Source organism: Capsicum annuum, unplaced genomic scaffold, assembly GCF_002878395.1.
Source record: "Capsicum annuum cultivar UCD-10X-F1 unplaced genomic scaffold, UCD10Xv1.1 ctg3002, whole genome shotgun sequence".
Taxonomy (NCBI): domain Eukaryota; kingdom Viridiplantae; phylum Streptophyta; class Magnoliopsida; order Solanales; family Solanaceae; genus Capsicum; species Capsicum annuum.
In genome coordinates this window covers 68,628-88,731 of record NW_025836553.1, presented here as the reverse complement: position 1 = coordinate 88,731, position 20,104 = coordinate 68,628, and the positions used below count along the sequence as shown (strand labels likewise).

The 20,104-nt window shown below is 34.6% G+C and overlaps 1 protein-coding gene across 1 annotated transcript in view; it reads left to right on the top strand.

Annotated features, from left to right (window-relative positions):
* Positions 1–2,285: 2,285 nt before the first annotated feature.
* The window catches only part of LOC107879291, a 26,781-nt gene continuing 8,962 nt past the window's right edge, over positions 2,286–20,104 (top strand). Inside the window, exon 1 of the mRNA XM_047402894.1 lies at positions 2,286–2,937. Coding sequence (XP_047258850.1) covers positions 2,581–2,937 — 357 coding nt within the window. The 5' untranslated portion in view covers positions 2,286–2,580. The remainder of the gene's footprint in view (positions 2,938–20,104) is intronic.

Sequence of the window (20,104 nt, the reverse complement as noted above, 5' to 3'; positions counted from 1 at the left end):
GAAATAATTGTCACCTTATTTAAGTTTTTAGCAAATTGTAAAGATAGTTAAATAATCAAATTGTAAATTTATAAGAAATTTTTGAAGAATAAATCAGTAATTAGGAAAAGAAATAATCGTTACCTTTTTAAAATTCTTCCCAAAATTATAAAGGTAATTTAATATAAATTTGATATATCAAAACTATAAGAATATATGAAATTCATGGGATTAAATTTTTGAAATTATAAAAGTAATTAATATCAATTGTTTTCATATTTGAGTCCTTTATTTAACTGTAGATTAATTAAATATAATTAAGTTATAAAATTAGGATAGATTTATGGTAAATAAACATATAATATTAATAATAATTTTATTGTTATAAAATTAATTAGATCAAATTGAGATAGAAATCAGTTAATATTGACAATTATTTTAATAAAAAATATATGCAAAGTTTCGTAATTGATATACATATATTGGTAAAAAAACAACGAACACTGTCTACTACTTTAGCCATAAATATATTTTAAAATTTACAACATTAAATTTAAGGAACTTGAGTCTATATATTATGATCATAAAATTTAATCTAATTAAGTGAAGTTAATTAGTTAATTGTGTAGTCTTATTACAATTATATCGTACTTTATTTATTTAATGGAAATATATATCATTTATTAACTAATTTTGTACAATCTACTATGTTCTTATTAATTCAAATGAAATAATTTTTAAATGGTAAGTTTAGACTATAAAAAGAAAGGAGATCGTTGTATAACTTTAGAATTTCTTATGTATTAAAAAAAGATCTAGAGATAAAAGAAATACAATATTACAATATTTTGGGCTATTTAATTAATTTATCACATTTCAAAATATTGTTTATATCAATTCAGTGATGTTTATATGGAAAAGTTAAATTTTGAAAAAATAAATATCTTAAATTTCATAATTTAAGTTAATTTGTGTGCTAATTTGAAAGAGTTACTTTATAGTTTACATTTTATTTCTATTATAAGGAAAATTTGACCTCATATGGCTATTTATAGCCATTGAATAACACAATATTTGTTACACTTTTCTTCTCTCTCTCTCTCATGGGTATTTATCAAGTTTTTCAATATGAGTAAGTAAATATTCACTTGCTATATTTCCGGATCCTTGTAAATATTCACTTGTCATATACAGATCCTTGTAAATATTTACTTGCAATTTATAGATCCTTGTTAGTTGTATATAAGCATTGTACGATGATGAATGAAAGACACAGAATTTTTTTTTTCTCCATTCTAGTCTTTTGCTATTTTTACATTTCAAGAAAAAATGACAAAATCCTACAGATTCTGACAACCTTTTGCCAGCTCTTACTCTTCCAACTCTTTGATTTAGTAATTTCTCTTTTTTTGTTGTTATTTAACATGATTATTTGTTTTATCAGAAGGATTTGATAAGTTCTTTGAATTGTTCTTGTGCTATTTGTTTGTGGGGTATTTTATTAATTTTCATTAGAAGACTAGTAGTAACTAGTTTCGCATTATGCCTCTTCTGGTAGTAGTATCGGTATATATATTTTTTTCTACTTGTTGTATCGTATACCTCTGTTTTCTTACTTGCTACTGTTGTTAATATCCTCGTGATTTTGCTTTTCTTACTGAGGATTTATGGGAAACAAATTTTCTACTTGCCAAGGTAGTAGTTACGTATGTTGTTGTTGAAGAAGAAACATGTAGAAAGAGAGATGTTTTGCTTTGTCTCATAAGTATTTAGTTAGCTTGCAGTATTTTCATGAATGGATAATGATTTGTGAGTGGTTGTTTATGACTGTTTTGCTTTGTCCTTTTAAATCTCATGGACACTAGTTTGATTCATGTACAGTCTCCATACATAGAGATGATGAAGAATAACTTCTTCTTTTTTTGATCATCAACTAATGATGCAAACAAGACCCCTTCACCACCATTAAAGTCCAAGGAAGTTTCTTTTTGGAGGAGTGTTTCATTGTCATCTGGATCCTTCTATGACAGTGTGTCAGGAAAAAAGAATTTTACGAATCTGAGCAAATCTCCCCATGGTCACAGTAAGAAAGTTCATCCTATGAAATCTGGTCATGATTCAAGTCGGTATGCATATCATTTTGCTGTAGCTTTCTTTTTCACACTTAAACTAATGTTTTAATTTGCATTTGCTTGTCCAAAGTAATGACAAATGTTTCTTTACGGCAGAGACCTTAGCGTTCCAGTGTTGATTCGAACTATTAGAAAATTGACAAAAGAGAAGGTACAAATAGCTTCTGAACATTCAAGCATGATATGGAATTAAGTCGCTGAAAGGGCTTCTGCTAAGGAAGAAGCCAGCATATTATAGGCAGAATTAGATTCACGGACACGAAGATTGGAGACAAAAAAGAATGAGTTACAATCAGTACTAGAAAAGGAGTTGGATAGAAGATCCAGTGATTGGTCTCTAAAACTTGAGAAATACCAAATTGAACAACATAGACTCCGTGAAAGGGCGAGGGAGCTTGCAGAGTAGAATGTCTCTCTACAAAGGAAAGTCTCTTCATTTAATGAGAAGGAAGTAGATAATAGAATCAAGATGTCATTTTCGGAGAAACACCTTGAAGATTTGTCTAAGACAATAGAGCAAGTGTCAGAGGAGAATCAAAATCTAAGGCAGCATCTCACTCAGTTACAAGCAGAATATCGAGTAGCTCAAGACAATAGAGATTATGTCCAGGAAAACTACCAGGAAAAGGTTAAAGAGCTTAAATCTGAGACTTTGCTGACAACTGTGCTAAGGGAGAAGCTCTATTCCGAGGAGATGAACATAAAGCAACTTCAAGATGATCTAGCCACAACTGTTAGAGGTAACGACATTCTCAAATGGGAAGTACAAAATGCGCTGGACGCTCTTTCTTATGCCACACCCAAGTTGAAATATCTCGAGCTTCAGGTAAGCAGACAATGTTAAGATTTTGTTGCAATGGAATATTTTTTATTTTTTAACTTTGAATACCTCGTCTTCATATATGATAGCCTGTTCGCATATTACTCTCTCTGCATTAGCTGTCTACTTCTGTTTGATTTTAGGTTCATCTTTGTTCCATCTGAAGTTCACAGTTTTCTTTATGAACTTGTATACATGAGTTGCTGGCATGTGGTAGTCTTCTATGAAATGTCTGATCGCCTTAATGTGTAATCACTTGAACCAACCAAAAACATGATAAACTTTGTGATATCCTCAAACCCATTGATCTGATTGTGCTCTGATAGGGTAAAGTTACCCAAAGGGTTTTCGGTAAGTTTGCTCATTCATCTGACTTAATTCTTGGACAAGCTCACAAGTTATCTACTGTGAATTTTAACAGTTAAAAAGGATTCATGATTTGGTTGAACTTCTAGGCTATGAGTTTGTTTTGAATTTCTGATGAAATATTATTGGTGATCTTTGTATCTTTCTTATTTTTTCATGGTTTACAATTGATTCTGGCATGTGCTAAAAATGACAAAAATATCAACAAGATCACTAATGATTTGCACGAATGCATGAAGGAACTTGGCGTTGTGAAGGCGATACTACCAAAAGTGTTTCAGAAGAGGGATTTCATGTGGGAGGAGGTTAAGAGCTATAGTGAGATGAACATGTTGTTCAATTATGAGATCAACATGTTGAAAAGGAAGGTAGATACCCTCGACGAAGACTTTCTTATGAAAGAGGGTCAAATCACATCTTGAAAGACTCAATAGGCAAGCCTTTCGACCATCTTGCAAGTCCTGATTCTCTGTTGGAGTGATGGATGCTAAATGGCCAAACTACAATTCATATTTTTTTCATTAACTATAGTGTTCATACTTCTCGTATACTTACTGGTTTTACTCTTATTCTTTCCCCCCTTTGATACTTGTTAAATAGAAAGTTTTCTTCTTTCTTTTGCAACCTTTTTGAATCTCCAATTATAAACATTTCTTTTACTTGCTGGTGATCAAGACCATGAACTTCTTTTGCTTCATTTGGTTTTGTAAGTATTGGCCTTTTTTTGTCTTATGAAGTATTTAGTGAGGATTGATGCTACCATTTTCTTCTCGTCTCTGAGGTAGAGGTATGGTTTGCATATATTCTGCCAGAATATACATCAGGTATGTTGTTGTTGTTGTATGGAGATTTTGTGTATAATAAAAATCGTATATTTCATGTCGGGTCATCCACACTTTCATTCCTTGCAGGGGAAAGCTCATTAAGCTTACTGAGTTAACTTCTCATTGATGTATTCTTTCACTAAGGTTGTCATTGGGTAGCTACAAAAAGCACTTGTCTAACTGGGCAGTTCATGTTCAGTTTGTGCATATATTAAGTAACGTCCAAATTTTTAACCATATAACTTTACCTCAAAATGGTGCATGGACCAGAGCTGCTCTTAAATCTGGTCGGTTAACAGACTCTTCCATTTGATCTGTAATCAAATGCCTGCTTTGTCTCAGTACATTTGATTCTATTATGCTCATTCACACATAGTTTATGCCAAGTATGTGAGACACATACAGAAGCCTCTAGTTTCATCTTCTTTATATAGTTTTAAAATTCATTTGAATTGCTATGAGGGAGTTCTATCCTTCCCTCTGATCATTCTTTTAGATACCTTCTTTCATTTGCCTCTACTATGTTTTAAATTTTCCTTCCAGGTTTCACTTGCCACATTAAATGTTGTTTGCACATTTGTAAACTATGCACTACATTCAATTTCAAAAAATAAACAAAACTATGCACTACATTGTAGAACATTTTGATAATTTTTTGGTATGTCAGTATGTTGTTTATGTTTATGCTTACATCAAGAAGACCCAGTTATTATGAAGGTGGAATTGGTTTCTGTACCATTTTCCTTTTGCGTGTAACTTCTGAAGTTATTTGGGATCCATTATTTATATGTCAATAAGAGTCTTTGATGTCTTTCCTGATAATGTTTATGCTTACATCAAACAGACATAGTTATTATGAAGGTGGAATTAGTTTTTGTACCATTTTCCTTTTGTGTGTAACTTCTGAAGTTATTTGGGATCCATCATTTATATGTCAATGAGAGTTTTTGATGTCTTTCCTGATATTAATCCGGTCATTTTTTCTTTAACATGTTTAATCTTCTGTATACCTAGCTTTCTAATCTTCAATGATGCAAACAATTTCCCTTCAAGAACTTGCACTTACCTAATTCCTAGTAAGACAGTCTTAGAATCTTCTATGCTAAAAGATGCCTATTGGTGGTTAGTTTTTTCGCTAGGAGGTTGCATTGGAAGTTACAAGCATACGTGATATTGGTAAAACCAGTAAGCACCATATTTTTTTGAAAATGATAGCATATATACTATGTGGGCAGTATTTTCTTTACAAAAATTAGCCTCTCTGTGCTTTACAAGGCCTCCAAAGTTGCAAAATGGATTCAGCACGCTCTACAAGAAACTCTTAATGTTAAAATAATAAGTTGTCTGATCCTATCTGCAACAAGAATGACGAGCACTGTGTTTAGTTTGGAACCTGTCCCTAAGCTCATCTAGACTTATCCTTATCTTCATTGCCTTCTATTTGCTTGTTATCTTTGTTCTTGCTAGAACTTGCATTTGAGAAGCTTGTGTTGTTGTCTCAAGTTAATGTGTAAGTTTTCTTTCCTTACTGCAGTGCATCAAAATTCAACTTGTGGTGCTGCTGAAAATGTTGGAACTGCTGCAAAACCTAATGGACCTGTACGTGCTAATAGACCCAATGCATTCAGTAACAATAGCTCATCTGTTCTCTCTTGTATACAAACAGCAGTTGATATTCCTTCTCAAACAGCAGGTCCATCCATGTTTGAGCTCCTGGACCATGCTCTTTTTGGGCCTAGGCGTGAAGGTGGTGTTAGAGTGGGTGAAAGTCCCACATTGTTAGGGAGTGAACTGTCGGTCTTATTATATGGACTTGAGAAATTCTCCCCTCATGTGCTAGCTTTTGGGGTTGAGTTAGGTCCAAGATCCTTTCTTTACACAATCAACCATCTTTTCTTACATTGGAAACGAACAGAGCAACTATAGAGAATGTTTTCAACCTAAAGGGGATCAGGTGGGTAGAACCTGGGAGCATTAAAAACGTACTAAGCAGCTGGAGTGGGGATGCAAATGTAATAAAAGAGGAGAGATGGAAAATTGTTCAACATGTATATGGTGGACAGTTTCGACAGAAAGAAACAAGGGTTGTTTTGAGGATGTCCAGAAGATCAACATGAATAGTTTAGCACTTCTTTATTTTTGGTGTAAACACGATGATTAGCTCTAACAGAAGACATCATTGATGTGCTAGACTGTTTATAGGAAATAGAAAGACAGAGTAAGATGTAATACTTTTTGAAGGGGGACATCATTCTTGTTGGCTAGGGATTTAAACAAAGATAGGAAGAGATCTATATAAAGGACAGGGATGACTAATATGACAACTCTTTTTTTGGATGGAACATAATTTTATTATAAGATATGGAAGACATGAAGATAGGCCAAAATGTTCTCAACTAACAGACTTTTAAAATTAAGAGCCAAAGAACACTAAACAATGGGTGTAACTCAAATCTATTTGAAGAAAAGGAATACTTACTCTGAGAGAACAAAACACACTCTCCAGTAGTACAGTAAAAATAGTAGATCTTAAAATCCCACAGCTAAGCAAATTAATTTAAATGTTGCTTTAGATTAGAAAGTCACCTTGTTATATTATGTGTTCAGTAGGTTCTTATTTATACTGCTCATCATATTTTCTGCACTATCTTTTCAACATTTTCGTTGAAGTCTATAATTTACTCTTCTTCACTTTGAACTTGGGCTCTGCATCTTGGACTTCTATATGTTGGTTCACTTGTAGTACTTCTTGTGTATTCTATCCTATATGGTCTGACTGCAAAGGAATCAAACTGGCTTGGGGCTACAACATCAGCTGCCATGATAATCCTTGGTAGTTCATTTCCTACATATATATATCTCCTTTTCTGACTCGTATTGTGATATAATTTCTTATTTCTTTTTGGTAAGTACTGAATTCACTAGCTTTTCATTCAATCAGATTAGAACTTGGGAGTTTGCTTGTATGGTTTTAAGCTTCTGAAAAGTCGAGTCATCATACTTTTTACTGCCGGTACATCTCGGGTGTTCCTGATCTGTTTTGGAGTTCATTACTGGTTTGTTGTTAACCTATGCTAATTCATTTTCTTCACGTAAAGGTTCCAAAAGCCATAAATCCAATGCAAGTTTAGTGTGTTAATAAATTATGTAGTGTGGAAACCTATTTGAGCATGAATTGAGATCATAGAGGTCCCCAAGCTCAAGGAGAAGTTGAAAGTTTTCCTATCGTTCGAATTTTAGTGAGCGTTGAAACTTAGGTCAAATTAAATTGATCATTACTCTTTGTATATATTGAATTAGAGTGCCTACTACATATCAAATGAAAGGTATTTGAATTATCTTTCCAACGATACCAATTTCGCAATATTCTGACACCCGAGGAAGAAGTTATGGCTTTGCAAAGTGGAGTGTGTCGTGCAGTATCAGGTGTACGACACACACCCTAACTTATGCCATAAGGTGTGCGACGCACACCCTAACTTATGCCATAAGGTGTGCGACGCGCAACCTAATATGTGCGATAAAGAGTGCGCCGCACAACCTATATTATGCATTAAGGTTTGCGCCACATATATTATTACTCAATTGACTTAAACACTCCGTTTTTGGGTTAAAATGGTCCTTTTCCCACCCTAATTTAGCCATAAATACAAAATCCAGTTCCCAAAATACCCCAAAATACACTTTCTTTCATCAAAATTGCTCAAGAACTCTCCTTTGGGTTTCAAAATAGAAATCCAAGCAACTCAAGATTCAACCATGAGTTTTTGAAACTAATTGCATATTTGGAATCCCCAAAACGTAGTCTTCAAGAAGCAACTATCATCTTCACATATAGAGGTACGTGGGGTTATCTCAAAAATCTCACGGGCTTAAAAATTCATGTTTTAAAAATGGGGGTTTTGAAATTATGAATATAATCCCGTTTTAAATGTTTTACGATATTGATTTAGTCTTTAGGCCTATTCCCGAAGTGGTTTGATATATGATATATGTATATGCATGTATTCCGAAAAGATGTTAACTTGAGAGCATGAATTATATGAAATCCCTCTTTTTATATGATCTCGTTTTAAATTATCAAATGATGTGAAATGTTTGAAATCATCTTGACAAGCGTGACATGAAATTTTTTGAAAATGGTCATGGTTTTCACTTGCAACGAGAGGGTTGTTATGTTGAAATATGATTAATATAATGGTTGCATGAAAGAATGATGTGTTATTGATGGCTTGCAAGTCGGGTATGACAATACCCTACAGAATAAGATATGTGATTGAATTAAATGGAGTTTGATGCAGTGATTTTACATGAGATAGGTGAATGCCCAAAGAAGGCATTTGAGTGTAAAGTCTCATCACTAAAAACCGTGTTTGCCGACATGGGGATTTGGTACCAGGCTAAGTGATCTTGTGTACTTGACTTTATGCCATTCCCAAATTTGAACTATGGTTAGGAGCCCAGGCTAAGTGATCTTAGGCACTACTATACTTTATTGGGTCGAGACACCCTGCTGTGTGATCTTGTGTATCTTCACCTCACTTACACTCTGATCTTAGCGTCAACCAAGATTTGATAGTTGGTGTAAATGTTATATGTAGGGTATTCTACCTAGCTCAGCTGCATTAAATTATTGTTGAAAACTATTACATTATGCCCATGTGTTTTCAAATGATTTGATATGGAACTTCTTTATAATAGCTCTCACCTATATTTGGAAATAAATATTATAGTTTTTTTTGGTTTCTCTATGTACTAGTACTTTTGTATTGACCCACTTCCCTCCCAGGTTTGGAGGCATAGTTTAGGGGTCCAGATAGCCGATAGATCTCTTCCGACAGATTTATAGAATCAAGTGGTAAGCCTTCTATATTTTGGAAGGCCTAATGTCTGTCAGTTCATTTATCATTTAGTAGTTTTGGGTCTACTGGGGGCCTTGTCCCAGTTTTCAGACAGTAATTTATTTCAGTCATGCATTAGAGATTTCGTGGACGGTTGTTCAGATATCGATATATGTTGTGGGACATTATTTCCCCTTTGTTGATTTCATTTGATTTATGACCATGTTTTTCATAATATTGTGTATCTTCCGCATATCTTATTATCATATGAATTATGTGAATGATTACCAGATAGATAGGGGTGTTTTGGGCCTTCATGGTTCGGAATGCTTGTCACGGCCAGGGCCCTGGTTCGGGTCGTGACAACATAGTATCAAAGCACGGTTCATGGTCCCAGGGTATCTGTGAAATCGCATCGGGTAGAGTCTTATTTATGGGTGTATAGCGCGCCACACTTATAAGCAAGAGGCTACCAGGCATTTAGGAATGTCTCTCTTTCTAGTTCATGCAATAGAGTCAGAATGTTTCTCTTTCATACTCTGATTCGTTCTATGGTGTCGCCCATACGAAAGTAAAAAAAAAGTCATCCCAAATTCTTTCCTTACTCTAATGTCCTCAGATATGTCTCATTATTAAGGTGATTCAAGTGCAAAATTTTAGAATCTAAATGGTATGGTCCTTTCTGATTGAACCATATAAGAGTTAAAATTTGTGCAAGGACTTGAGAAGAGTCCATTAGTGCTTCAATGTGTATTGATTCCGTTGTAAGCATTGATTCTGATGGAATCGTGCTTTTCATCTTGAGGTATTAATTGCATTTAGTCCCCTTTAAATTTATGTTACAAATGTCTTGCTTAAGGGGGGGGATGATGTGTAGTAGAATGTTTGAACTGTATTTCCACCCGAATAGTAGTATGCGTTAAAGTGTTGTTGTCATGACCTATTGGTAGTGAAATTAGACCAAGAATTTGGTGATGTGAAGTCACAAAGTTAGAAGTCATAGCGAGGGTGACTTTTGTGTAAATGAATATTTTAGTTGAATAACCAATGTTCGAGAATGATTTACCCCCTTATGGTGATAGACTAATGTGGTAACTAGTAGCATGTGTAGATGGTATGGTAGTCCGTGGAGGAAGTGTTTGACTTCGATTTTATTTATACAGAGTAAGATGTGTATTCTTAGTACTTGATGTGTTAAAATAGTACATGCTAATGAGTTATGATAAGGAAGACCATAAGGTCAAGATCAATTATTTTTTGTTTGGAAGTTCTAGTGTACTAGTGTTTCTTGATGTCTATTTCATGGTATCCAAGTGAGAATCATGTGTAAGGTTGGGTTGTAAAATCATGTTTAGCACTAGACATTAAGTTTTGAACAATTGATGTCCATGAAGGTGGATGTGATGATTTCTTGGTTAGTGATACTAGTTTTATGGAAATAATCTAATAGTCTTGAACGATATATGCAAGACCTTAAGTTTATTTGATTCGTAGTGAAGTATGATGTTGCATATATAATGTAGAAGTATTCCCAAGGTGATCTGAGGTTGCGGTGTTTTCTAAGACTATTACACGTTTTGTGTGACGAGTGGTATAGTTGATTTGCTAGGTGGAGAAAGATTGGTTAGATAGTATATGGTTTTCTAAATAGCCAAGTTAAGGAGTTTTGATTGATAGTGTTGAGCCTTTTTATATGATCTTGATTCCCATAGTAGAGAGATTTAAGTTTGGAGTCGCGATATTGGTAGGCTATGTCGGAAGTGGTATGATTCATTGAAGGCTTGGTGATATCCATGTTGAGTGCTAGATTCTAAGTTTGAGTTTTTAAAGGTTGAACTAATAGAAATAAGAGTTAAAGCACTAGAGGGTGTGCACTTCGACTCTAGGGATACCCATGAAGACCCGAAGTTAGTAAGTATGAAAGTATTATATGATGACTACTGGGTCTATAGAATGATAAAGTGTATCTCAGAAGGTAGTAGTAACAGTGAGTTTTCCACTTTCAGGTTTAGTCATTCGGGTTAAGTGCCATGATATGTGTGTATAGTAGTTTTCCAAACCCCAGAGTGCAGTGAGTGTACTTCAGTTTAAAGTCTAGTAAGGGATCTCCCAAACTTAATATGATGGCTTGAAGCTAAAGGGGAGATGATAGAGCGAATAACCAAGTCAGGCTTTCAGATTCTAGTAGTGATGTCAGTATGACATAGAACATCAGAAGGGAAGAGTGAGGCTCAACCCATTTCGGTCTTAGTATTTTTTAGTTATCCTAATACCTACTCATACCTCACGTTTCAGTTCCATGATCATGGTTTTGCATTAACAGACATGCTTCTTTACACCCGAAGAAAAGTTACTTAGGCCATCAGTAGCTGTTGAACCCAATCCATAAGGTAAAGAAGCTTATCATTTTGTCCATTCTCATCTAACGCTGTGATAGGTCATCTATTTCCTATCTCTCTTTATTGTCGTTTCAAGCTTTCTATTTATTAGATGAAGAAAATGGTTTCATGTTACTATGTTGTTTGGCTTCAAAATTCTTGCCTTGTCCTTCAAATTAATTTAGGGAGTTGCGCATGGATACAAGATTTCAACATTGATTGGAAAATTAACTAAATATGATTGAAAAGTAGCTATATTCTGATTTCATCTGTTCTTCCTTGCATGGATATTAGTTGAGAAGCCTCCTATACCTCCTCTGGCTGGTCCTGCTCTTGGTACTATTCCATCCATGTCACTGTAGGTAAGGTTGTGGAGGTTTGGGGGAGGGATAAATGACTTTTGAAGGTAGAGACATTATGATAACTATTTTCCCCACATCTTTAGCAATTCCAGCCTATGCTTCCAGCCCACAGGCACAACCTTATGGTTCCGGGTCATCTCAACAATTTCTACCACTTGGACATGCAAATGTTGCTATGTGTCAACTTTCTCAAATCTAATTTCCTCAACCTATGCAACAGGTTACTGGTAGACCTGTAGTAGGAATGCATAGTATGCCTCAGGGACCACCTATTCCCCATGATTTTCAGCAAAATCTTTCAATGTCAAATAACCACATGCCTGGTTCTAGTGGCCCAAATTTACCTCTTTCTTCTTCATATAATGTAAGGCCTTGGAAAGATCTTTTGTGGTTGTTGTCAATCAGTTTTCGATGTTCCATTCATATATTAATGAAATACATTTTGTTATAGTCTTTAACAGCAGGTAAATGCAGATTCTTCTGGCTCCTAGTATCATATATAGATAAATGATCATAGGTTTCCATCAGGGGTACAACCCTAGATGCCAATAAGTAATCATAATGTGAATTCTATGACAACTATGCAGAAGACTGGAGAATTAGCAGCTCCCTTGGTTGTTCCGGTGAGAATTCAATGTGTTTTATTGTACCTGTTTTGCATAAATATTGTCAACAAGTAACATGCTTAAGTTAATGGGTTAGTGGGTGTGTGTTGATTGAGAGAGTCAACATTTGAATTGTATGACAGTTTTTTGTAAGCAAATTAAGATTCCAGTGAACAAAAAAGGTGTAAAACTGCGGTATACAAGAAAAGGAGCTCTGCAAAAATATCATTTTCATTTAGATCCAATCTTTTTACCACTTTGTGTTCTCCAGACAGAAAAAAGAGCATGCCGATTTGGCTTTCTGGAATTCTTGCTTTTGGATTATATTCACATAGGTTACTCATATAAATAGGTTAATGTCTGCATCATAAACACTTAATGTCTTGTCTATGAACAAGTGGTGGATATGTTGGCCCCCATCACTGCCAAGAAATCCCTCAAGTATCCACGTCTAGTGCTTTGTACATCATTCTGTTTCCATTGGTACTGGAGATAATAGGCCCTATGTTTCAGTCCTCTTTGTCAAAGTTATCATATGGGCTGCCGTTCACCGCTGCCAAATTCTACCTGACTGTTGATCAGCAGAACTTGATACACCTCTACCAATAACTTCATTTTGACCTCATTTCTCTATTATCATACATATTTTATATGTGGCTAAATGCTAGTAGGTATTGCTATTTTCAGCATATTTTGATGATCAATAGGACAATTATGGTTGCTAATGTTGTCATATTTCCTATGGCTTTATTACTCCAACTAATTAATAACATTCTTACAATTCTTGAATTGATTTTCAGATGCTATTATAATAGAAGGACAAGAATCTCAACCTGGGAGAAACCTCGAGAACTGATGACAGAAATGGAGGTGAGGTCTCGTGTCATCGAGATTTTTATGGGTAGTTTTATCCAGTTTCTTGTGCTTATCAATGAAAAAAGAAGTACACAATTCTTTTTCTATGAAGCTTTGTAGAACCACTTTTTCTTTCCTAAGTATATGTGATTTCTGTTGAAAGTTTGTTTAGCGAGCAAATTTCCTCGATCTTACTACACTATGTAGGTTTTATTTGGGATTTGCATTGACCTTTTATTTCCAATATAGTTCTAAAAGATTTTATATTTAACACTACTGTTCTAAAAATGTGTTTAAGCATACACGACAGGATTATATTTGGTCTATTTTAAACAATTTTATTTGCTTTCTGATTAATGTAATGTTATTGTAACTCTATGGCGATATGGAGAGAGGAGACTTGATATAATATTATGGTTCACATTTCTTATTCTGGTTTACAGAATAATATTTTAGCTGGTTGCACACTTGCACCCAAGAGTGTGACCTAGTGGTCAATGAAGTAGATTGAGAACCATGAGGCCTCAGGTTTAATTTCCAACTGAGATAAAAACACTAGGTGATTTCTTACCGTCTGTCCAAGCCTTGATGGATAGAGTTACCCTGTATCTGTGCTGGTAGGAGGTAGTAGTACCTGGTGTAAATAGTCAAGGTGCAAGCTAGCCCAAACGCGACGGTTATCAAAGAAAGTTTTGCTGGTTGTGAGGGACAAGTATTAAGGGACCAACAACTGGAGCTGTAAGGAAGTTTGAACATTTTTATTCTTTTCTTTTTGAGATAAACAGTTTTTTTTTCGGAGATATTACTTTGCATTCGTCAGCGTTAAGGTTATGCTAGCAGTCCAAAAGAAATGAAAAATAATGAAAATAATGCGAGGATTCGAAGAGATCTACTACCTGTTATGCATCCTGTACAAATTGGCCCTTAAACAAAAAACAAAAATCTACAATGCTATTCCATTTAACTTTCTGAATGGAATTATATTTATCTTCAAAATACCTTTAACTTTTCTCTCTCCATACAGTCCATCAAATACAAGGAAATATTTTTCTCCTCCATTTCTTCTAACTCTTGCTAATCCCTTCTAATCCAACAGCTCAATAGATTGTTGTTGTTTCCTTTGATAGTCTACTTTACTTCAACTCAATAGATCTGGTATGTGTTCTGGCATGGTCCACTTTACTTCTATTAAACTAAAGGTGTCAAATGGGCGGGCTTGGCTGGATTTGGGCGGATCAAAGAGGTCTGAGTTAATAAATGGGCGGGTTATTAACCCTCCTTAAAGCTACTTGGACTGAAATGGGTTGGGTTGAAATGCTCTAAAATGCGGGTCATAACCCAACCCACCCAATTTGAACTCAGATTTAATTGCTTTATTTGTTATTTTAAAAACTTTTAGTACTTGAAAAATTATTATCTTTTTTTTTTTTAACTTTGTAACTTTGTATTATATCACATAGTACATGGGTTTTACTGAAACCTTTATATACAAGAGTACTCCTAAATCGACTGTTCTATATCTAAATTTAGTCTAGAACATCAATTATCGAGGCAGTATCATTAGAGTATAGTTGATTACACCAAAAACATACAAGAAAAATCCAGTTGAGTTTAACCTTTTGCACACTATTCTCTATGCTCTCAAATCATCTAGAATTCCTTTCTTTCCATATATCCCACCATATAGCACCAGGGATAATTCTTGATCTACCTCTGTCCTTCGCATGTACACCTGCTTCTCCCAGCACATTAAAGTCTCGAATACTTTCCTAGGCAGTATCCTGGAAATGCCTTTTAATCTTAAGATGATTCTCCAAAGTTGTTGGGTGTACTTACAATGTAGAAATACATGGTTAACCATCTCTAAAGTTTCTCCACAGAGGAAACATCTGGAGCACAAGGTTTTCCCTTTCTTCATGACATTATCTTGTGTAAGAACTACTTCCTTGGTCAGTAACTAGACAAAGACAAAGCACGACACTGTGTGAGGTATTATACTTTTCCATATTTTCTTCCATGGCCATCTTGGATCTGGGTGATTTATTTGGTTCATCATCTTGTAGGCTTTGTTGAAACTGAACATTCCTTTTCATTTCCTATCCACCATTGTACGTCCTTCACTGTCTGCAGTCTATTGAATAAGTGGACGGTATTAAAAAATTCAACTATTCTCATTACCTCCCAGTCATTAAGTTGCCTTCTGAAATTGAAGTTCCGCCAATGTGGTTTCGATAATTTTGCTATAGTCCTCTATTGAAACAATACCAAGTTGTAGATATCTGGAAACATCACTTCCATATTCCCATCCTCATGTCAATTATCCATCCAGAACCTAGTCTTGTTTCCATCCATCACTTTAACCTTTGAGTTGCTTGTAACTTCATTCCACTAGTGTCTAATAGATCTCTAGAGGCTAACCCCATATAGTGTGGTCACTTCTTTAGACATCCATCTATCTTCTTCAGAATATTTATCCCCAATCACATTCCTCCATAGAAGCTGGTTATTGTTTGCATATTTCCACAACCATTTCATCACAAGAGCCTTTCCACAACCATTTCATCACGAGAGCCTTACTTTGAATTTTTAAGTTCTTTATCCCCAATCCTCTAGTCTTCTTGTAAATTGTCCACCACAGAGAGCACTACCATTTTTTCTCGCATATCTTTGTTCCTTATTCTATCTAAACTAGTATGCCCACACACCAATCTCAGCATCCTCATTTCTGCTATGTTTATCTTTCGAACATGCGAGCTCTTGACCAGCCAAACACTTTGCCCCATGCAAGTTAGCTAGTATAACAACCACTTTATAAATTTACCTTTAAGTTTATTTTAACAAAATTCTTATACATGGCATGCTAGTTACTACCTCTTTTGCAAGAGCTAATTGGGACAAAAAACACATGTTCAGAAATTGATTCATAAAAAAAAAAGCATAACTGTAGTTTATGAGTTTCAAACGTGTCCAAATGGAAAAAAAATTATGGGGGGGCTATGTTGAGTATGGAACTTAGAACCTTAGAGCAGGATTTGAACACCCTTACTGTCACACTCAGTCTTGTTTTTTTAGGCAAGGGTGTTCATTAAAAAATACTCAGAAACGACAGAATTTGACCTATATATATATATACAAAATGCGATTATCAGGTGAATGTTGTTCAGTTGATCACCCTTGGATAGCTGTAGCTTGGCCGCAGCTTGGCAATGCTTCCACCCTTCTTGTAGTTATATTCTACACAGTACATTCTAGTCCTTTTCCATGTGGGACATTATATCATTCATATTCTAACACTTCCATCTAGTATTGTACTGCTAGAAGTTACTAATTTCTACTTCCAGGGTACTGTTTATGTTCTGTTTTTTAATTGACCTGCTTTCATGCTATTTTCATTGGGACAGAGGGCAAACGTATCAACTGACTTGAGAGAATTTATAAGTCCTAAGGGAAGAAAGTGTGTAACTTATATATTCTCGTGGCCTCTTTCCAATTGTTCTTCTACAGTGGGTACTTTTATGTGTTACTTGTGCATAATGCTGATTGCTTTGTTTGTTTTCTGTAGGTATTACTACAAAAAGGTTACTAGAACGTCCAAATGGAGAATGCTGATGAAGTCAAGGTGATGTTAGATTTAAATCCAATATGGGTTTATTCCGTGTTTTAAATAGCATGATAAGAAGGGATTGTTTTGTGCTTTAAATAGCATGATAAGAAGGGACAATGTTCTGTTTTCTTGGATGCTCTAGTTCTCATAAAATCTTTATGCATTCACAGTTGCTAGCATGATAAGAAACGGAAATATTCTATTTTCTTGGATACTCTATTCTCATAAAGTTCAATTATTTATAAATTCACAGTTGGCTCTTGAAAAGGACACCATTTTACACGCTTCTGATTTTGGATCCATTTCTATTGTTAAAACATCATCCCCGGGTGCAGATGGTTCATTAGTCTCGGCACACGGTGATAAATCAATCCCAACTGTTGTGTTACCAGCTGCTAACTTACCAACTATTATGGCTTCAGAATCATCAAGTTTATCTGGTAAGGTTTCTTGTCCAATGATTGAAACAGTCGAAATGAAGAATTCTTCAGAACCTGCTTCACCAGCTGTTGCTAATTCAGAGAAAATTGGAATAGTAGTAACCTTGGAAAATTTTGTCGCGTCACCGATGTATGTTTTCAAATTTATATGTTATAAATTTGCCTTTGGTTTGTGTTGCTTCTTATTTGGAATTTACTTTTTCTGTAGTTCTGAGACTACTACAACTCAAGATGCAATAGTGTATGGTGATGGATTTTGTTTGTAGAATAGAGAGGTACTTTGTCCTTCTGAAATACTTATGTGATTAGTTAATTACTACTGGTTTCTGGTTAAAACACCAAGAAAGATTTTTGTAGCTGTTATGCTGGATGTTGATCCAACAATTTTGTAGTGTAGTGTTAGTCAACTGCTAACAGGTGAAGAATATGCTCCAAATTCCAATGAGGTTTGCTTTTGTCCTTTGAGCTTGATGTTTTGCCTAAAATGCAGAATGTCAAGAAAGATGCTACAATAACTGAAATCGGAGGTGCTACTCCATCAGATGAGAAAACAGTTAAGCTGGGACCATTTGTAAATGAGAGCAAAGCGGTATAGTTGACTATTGCTTTTGTTCCCGTTTTATGTATGTTCTTAAAATTTCTCTTATTTTTATTTTAAGAATTTGATTTTATTTAGGAGGCAAAGAGTGCATTCAACTCTTTTGGAATCTGCAAATATTGGGTCTGATTGCACGTGGGATCAGGTTTATTACTTGACTGTTTTGTGCATACCAAACAATTGAGGGAGATCATTTGACATGAATTGTATTTGTCAGGCCATGAGAGCAGTAGTTAATGACCAGAGATATGGTGCTCTAAAATCCCTTTGTGAGCGAAAGCAAACTTTTAATGAGGTATCTCTCCAAGTCGGCATTGGAATGGGTTAATTACTGCTTCAATGTTTCAGCATACCATATTGCAAAAAGATAGATTGTGTTTGATATCTAATTTTTTCATGTTTGGTTGACTTAAATATTTTGGAAAATGTTTTCCAAATCAACTTATTTTCCTTAAAGTTAAGGAAAATGAATTCCCTTCATAAAGTAGGAAAAACATTTTCCAAAACTCTCTTTCAATCTCACTCTTAAGTTAAAATGTTTATACAACTCTCAAATGTATTTACTAAAAAATATTTTTTTATTCACCAACCAAACACTAGAAAACATTTTCTGAAAAATGTTTTCCTTTCATCAACCAAACATAAGAAAACAAGTAAGAAACTAACTTGTTTTCTTGGAAAAAATTTTCCTTCATACCAAACACACCCAAGGTCTATAGTGATAATTTTGAAGTTGTGTGTCTGTTCCAGTATCTGAGCCAAAAGAAAAAACTGGAAGCTGAAGAGAGGCTTGTTAAACAAAAAAAAAACTCAGGAAGATTTCAGGATAATGTTAGATGTAAGTGAAATTTTCTTTTGTGGGTGTCTTCCATTTGATATATCATGATATTCACATTACCAGTTTCAAAAATAAAAAGATATTATCATAATATTCATGATGTGTTAGAGATTGGTATTTGACTTGTTCAAAAGAATAAGTGGTATTTTTCACAACAATGTCCGTTGTTCTCAATATTACAGGATTACAAGTAGTTGTCACCATCGTCAAGATGGAGGTTTGTCTTTCACTTGTAATGTTAAGTTGTCTGCTGCTTGTTTTCTATTCTTGGTCATTATTTGTATGTGTTTTGGTACCTTGAAGTTGATCCATTACTTGTGTAAGTTCCATTTGATCCACTAACTATTTGCTATTGATTATTCAGTAAGGCAATCTCCATATTCAAACATGATGAACGTTTTAAAGCTGTTGAGTGAGCTAAAGACCATGAGGACCTTTTTGAAGATTATGTGGAGGAACTTGAGAAAAAGGTGAAGATCCTTTTGCAGAACTTTCTTGTAAGCTTCTATATGTTAAAAACTAAGTGCGCGGACTGTAGTTTTCTTATATGGTCTTTGGCTTCTCACAAATTAAGTTAGCCTTTCATTTGAGATAGAAACAAGGTCACTAGGTTAACTGATGCTACAAATGTCTAGTCTTGGTGTGCGATTAATGTATAAGAATCCCACACTAGTAAGGTGTATGTGCTGAAGTTTCCTTATATGATCTTGGACAATCTTCACCACCTGACCTAGTTTTCAAAGTTGAGTTAGGTGCTGGTCCACTTAATTAACAACAGTCATTCTGTTCCTTTCCTTTGCAAGATGTCTTTTAGTTTGTTCCCTTTTTTTGTTTTGCTTAAAGAGTAGAAAGAAGAAATGTTGTAGATATTCAACATAAAATCTTGTGTTCTTTGAATACATTTTTAATGGCTTCTCAAGGGTACAGCATTTAAATTTGTTCACCATTGAATTCTAATTTAAACAGACTTCCATGTATTGTATGTAATTTTTCTTGAAACTTGAAACTATTATATGCTTCTTCCTCTCCCCCCTCTGTTGTAAAATAGAAAAAGTTTTTCAATACTTTCATGCAAGTGTAGTTAAAGTCTCTTTGTAAATATTGTGTTCTTTATAGAGAAATTTTATTTTTTTTACTTTGTACTGGATTTTATTAAGAGAATGCGAAGGCATTGGAATTAGCATCAGTTTCTAGATTATGTTTTTCTATTTCCAGGAGATAGAACTTCCATAGTTCCATTTTTGCTAACTTGTTTTGTTCAGGCCAGTAGCCAGTGGCAGAAAGTTCAGGACCGCTTGGAAACTGAAGAAATATGCTCCCGCCTCGAGAAAATCGACCACTTGGAGATTTTCCAGGTACTACTCATTTTTCTAATACATCATAAATAACTTTTTCCAAACATCTCATTTGTACGACTCAGTTTTAAAGTTATGTTGCAACCTTTTCTATTTTAGGAATACAT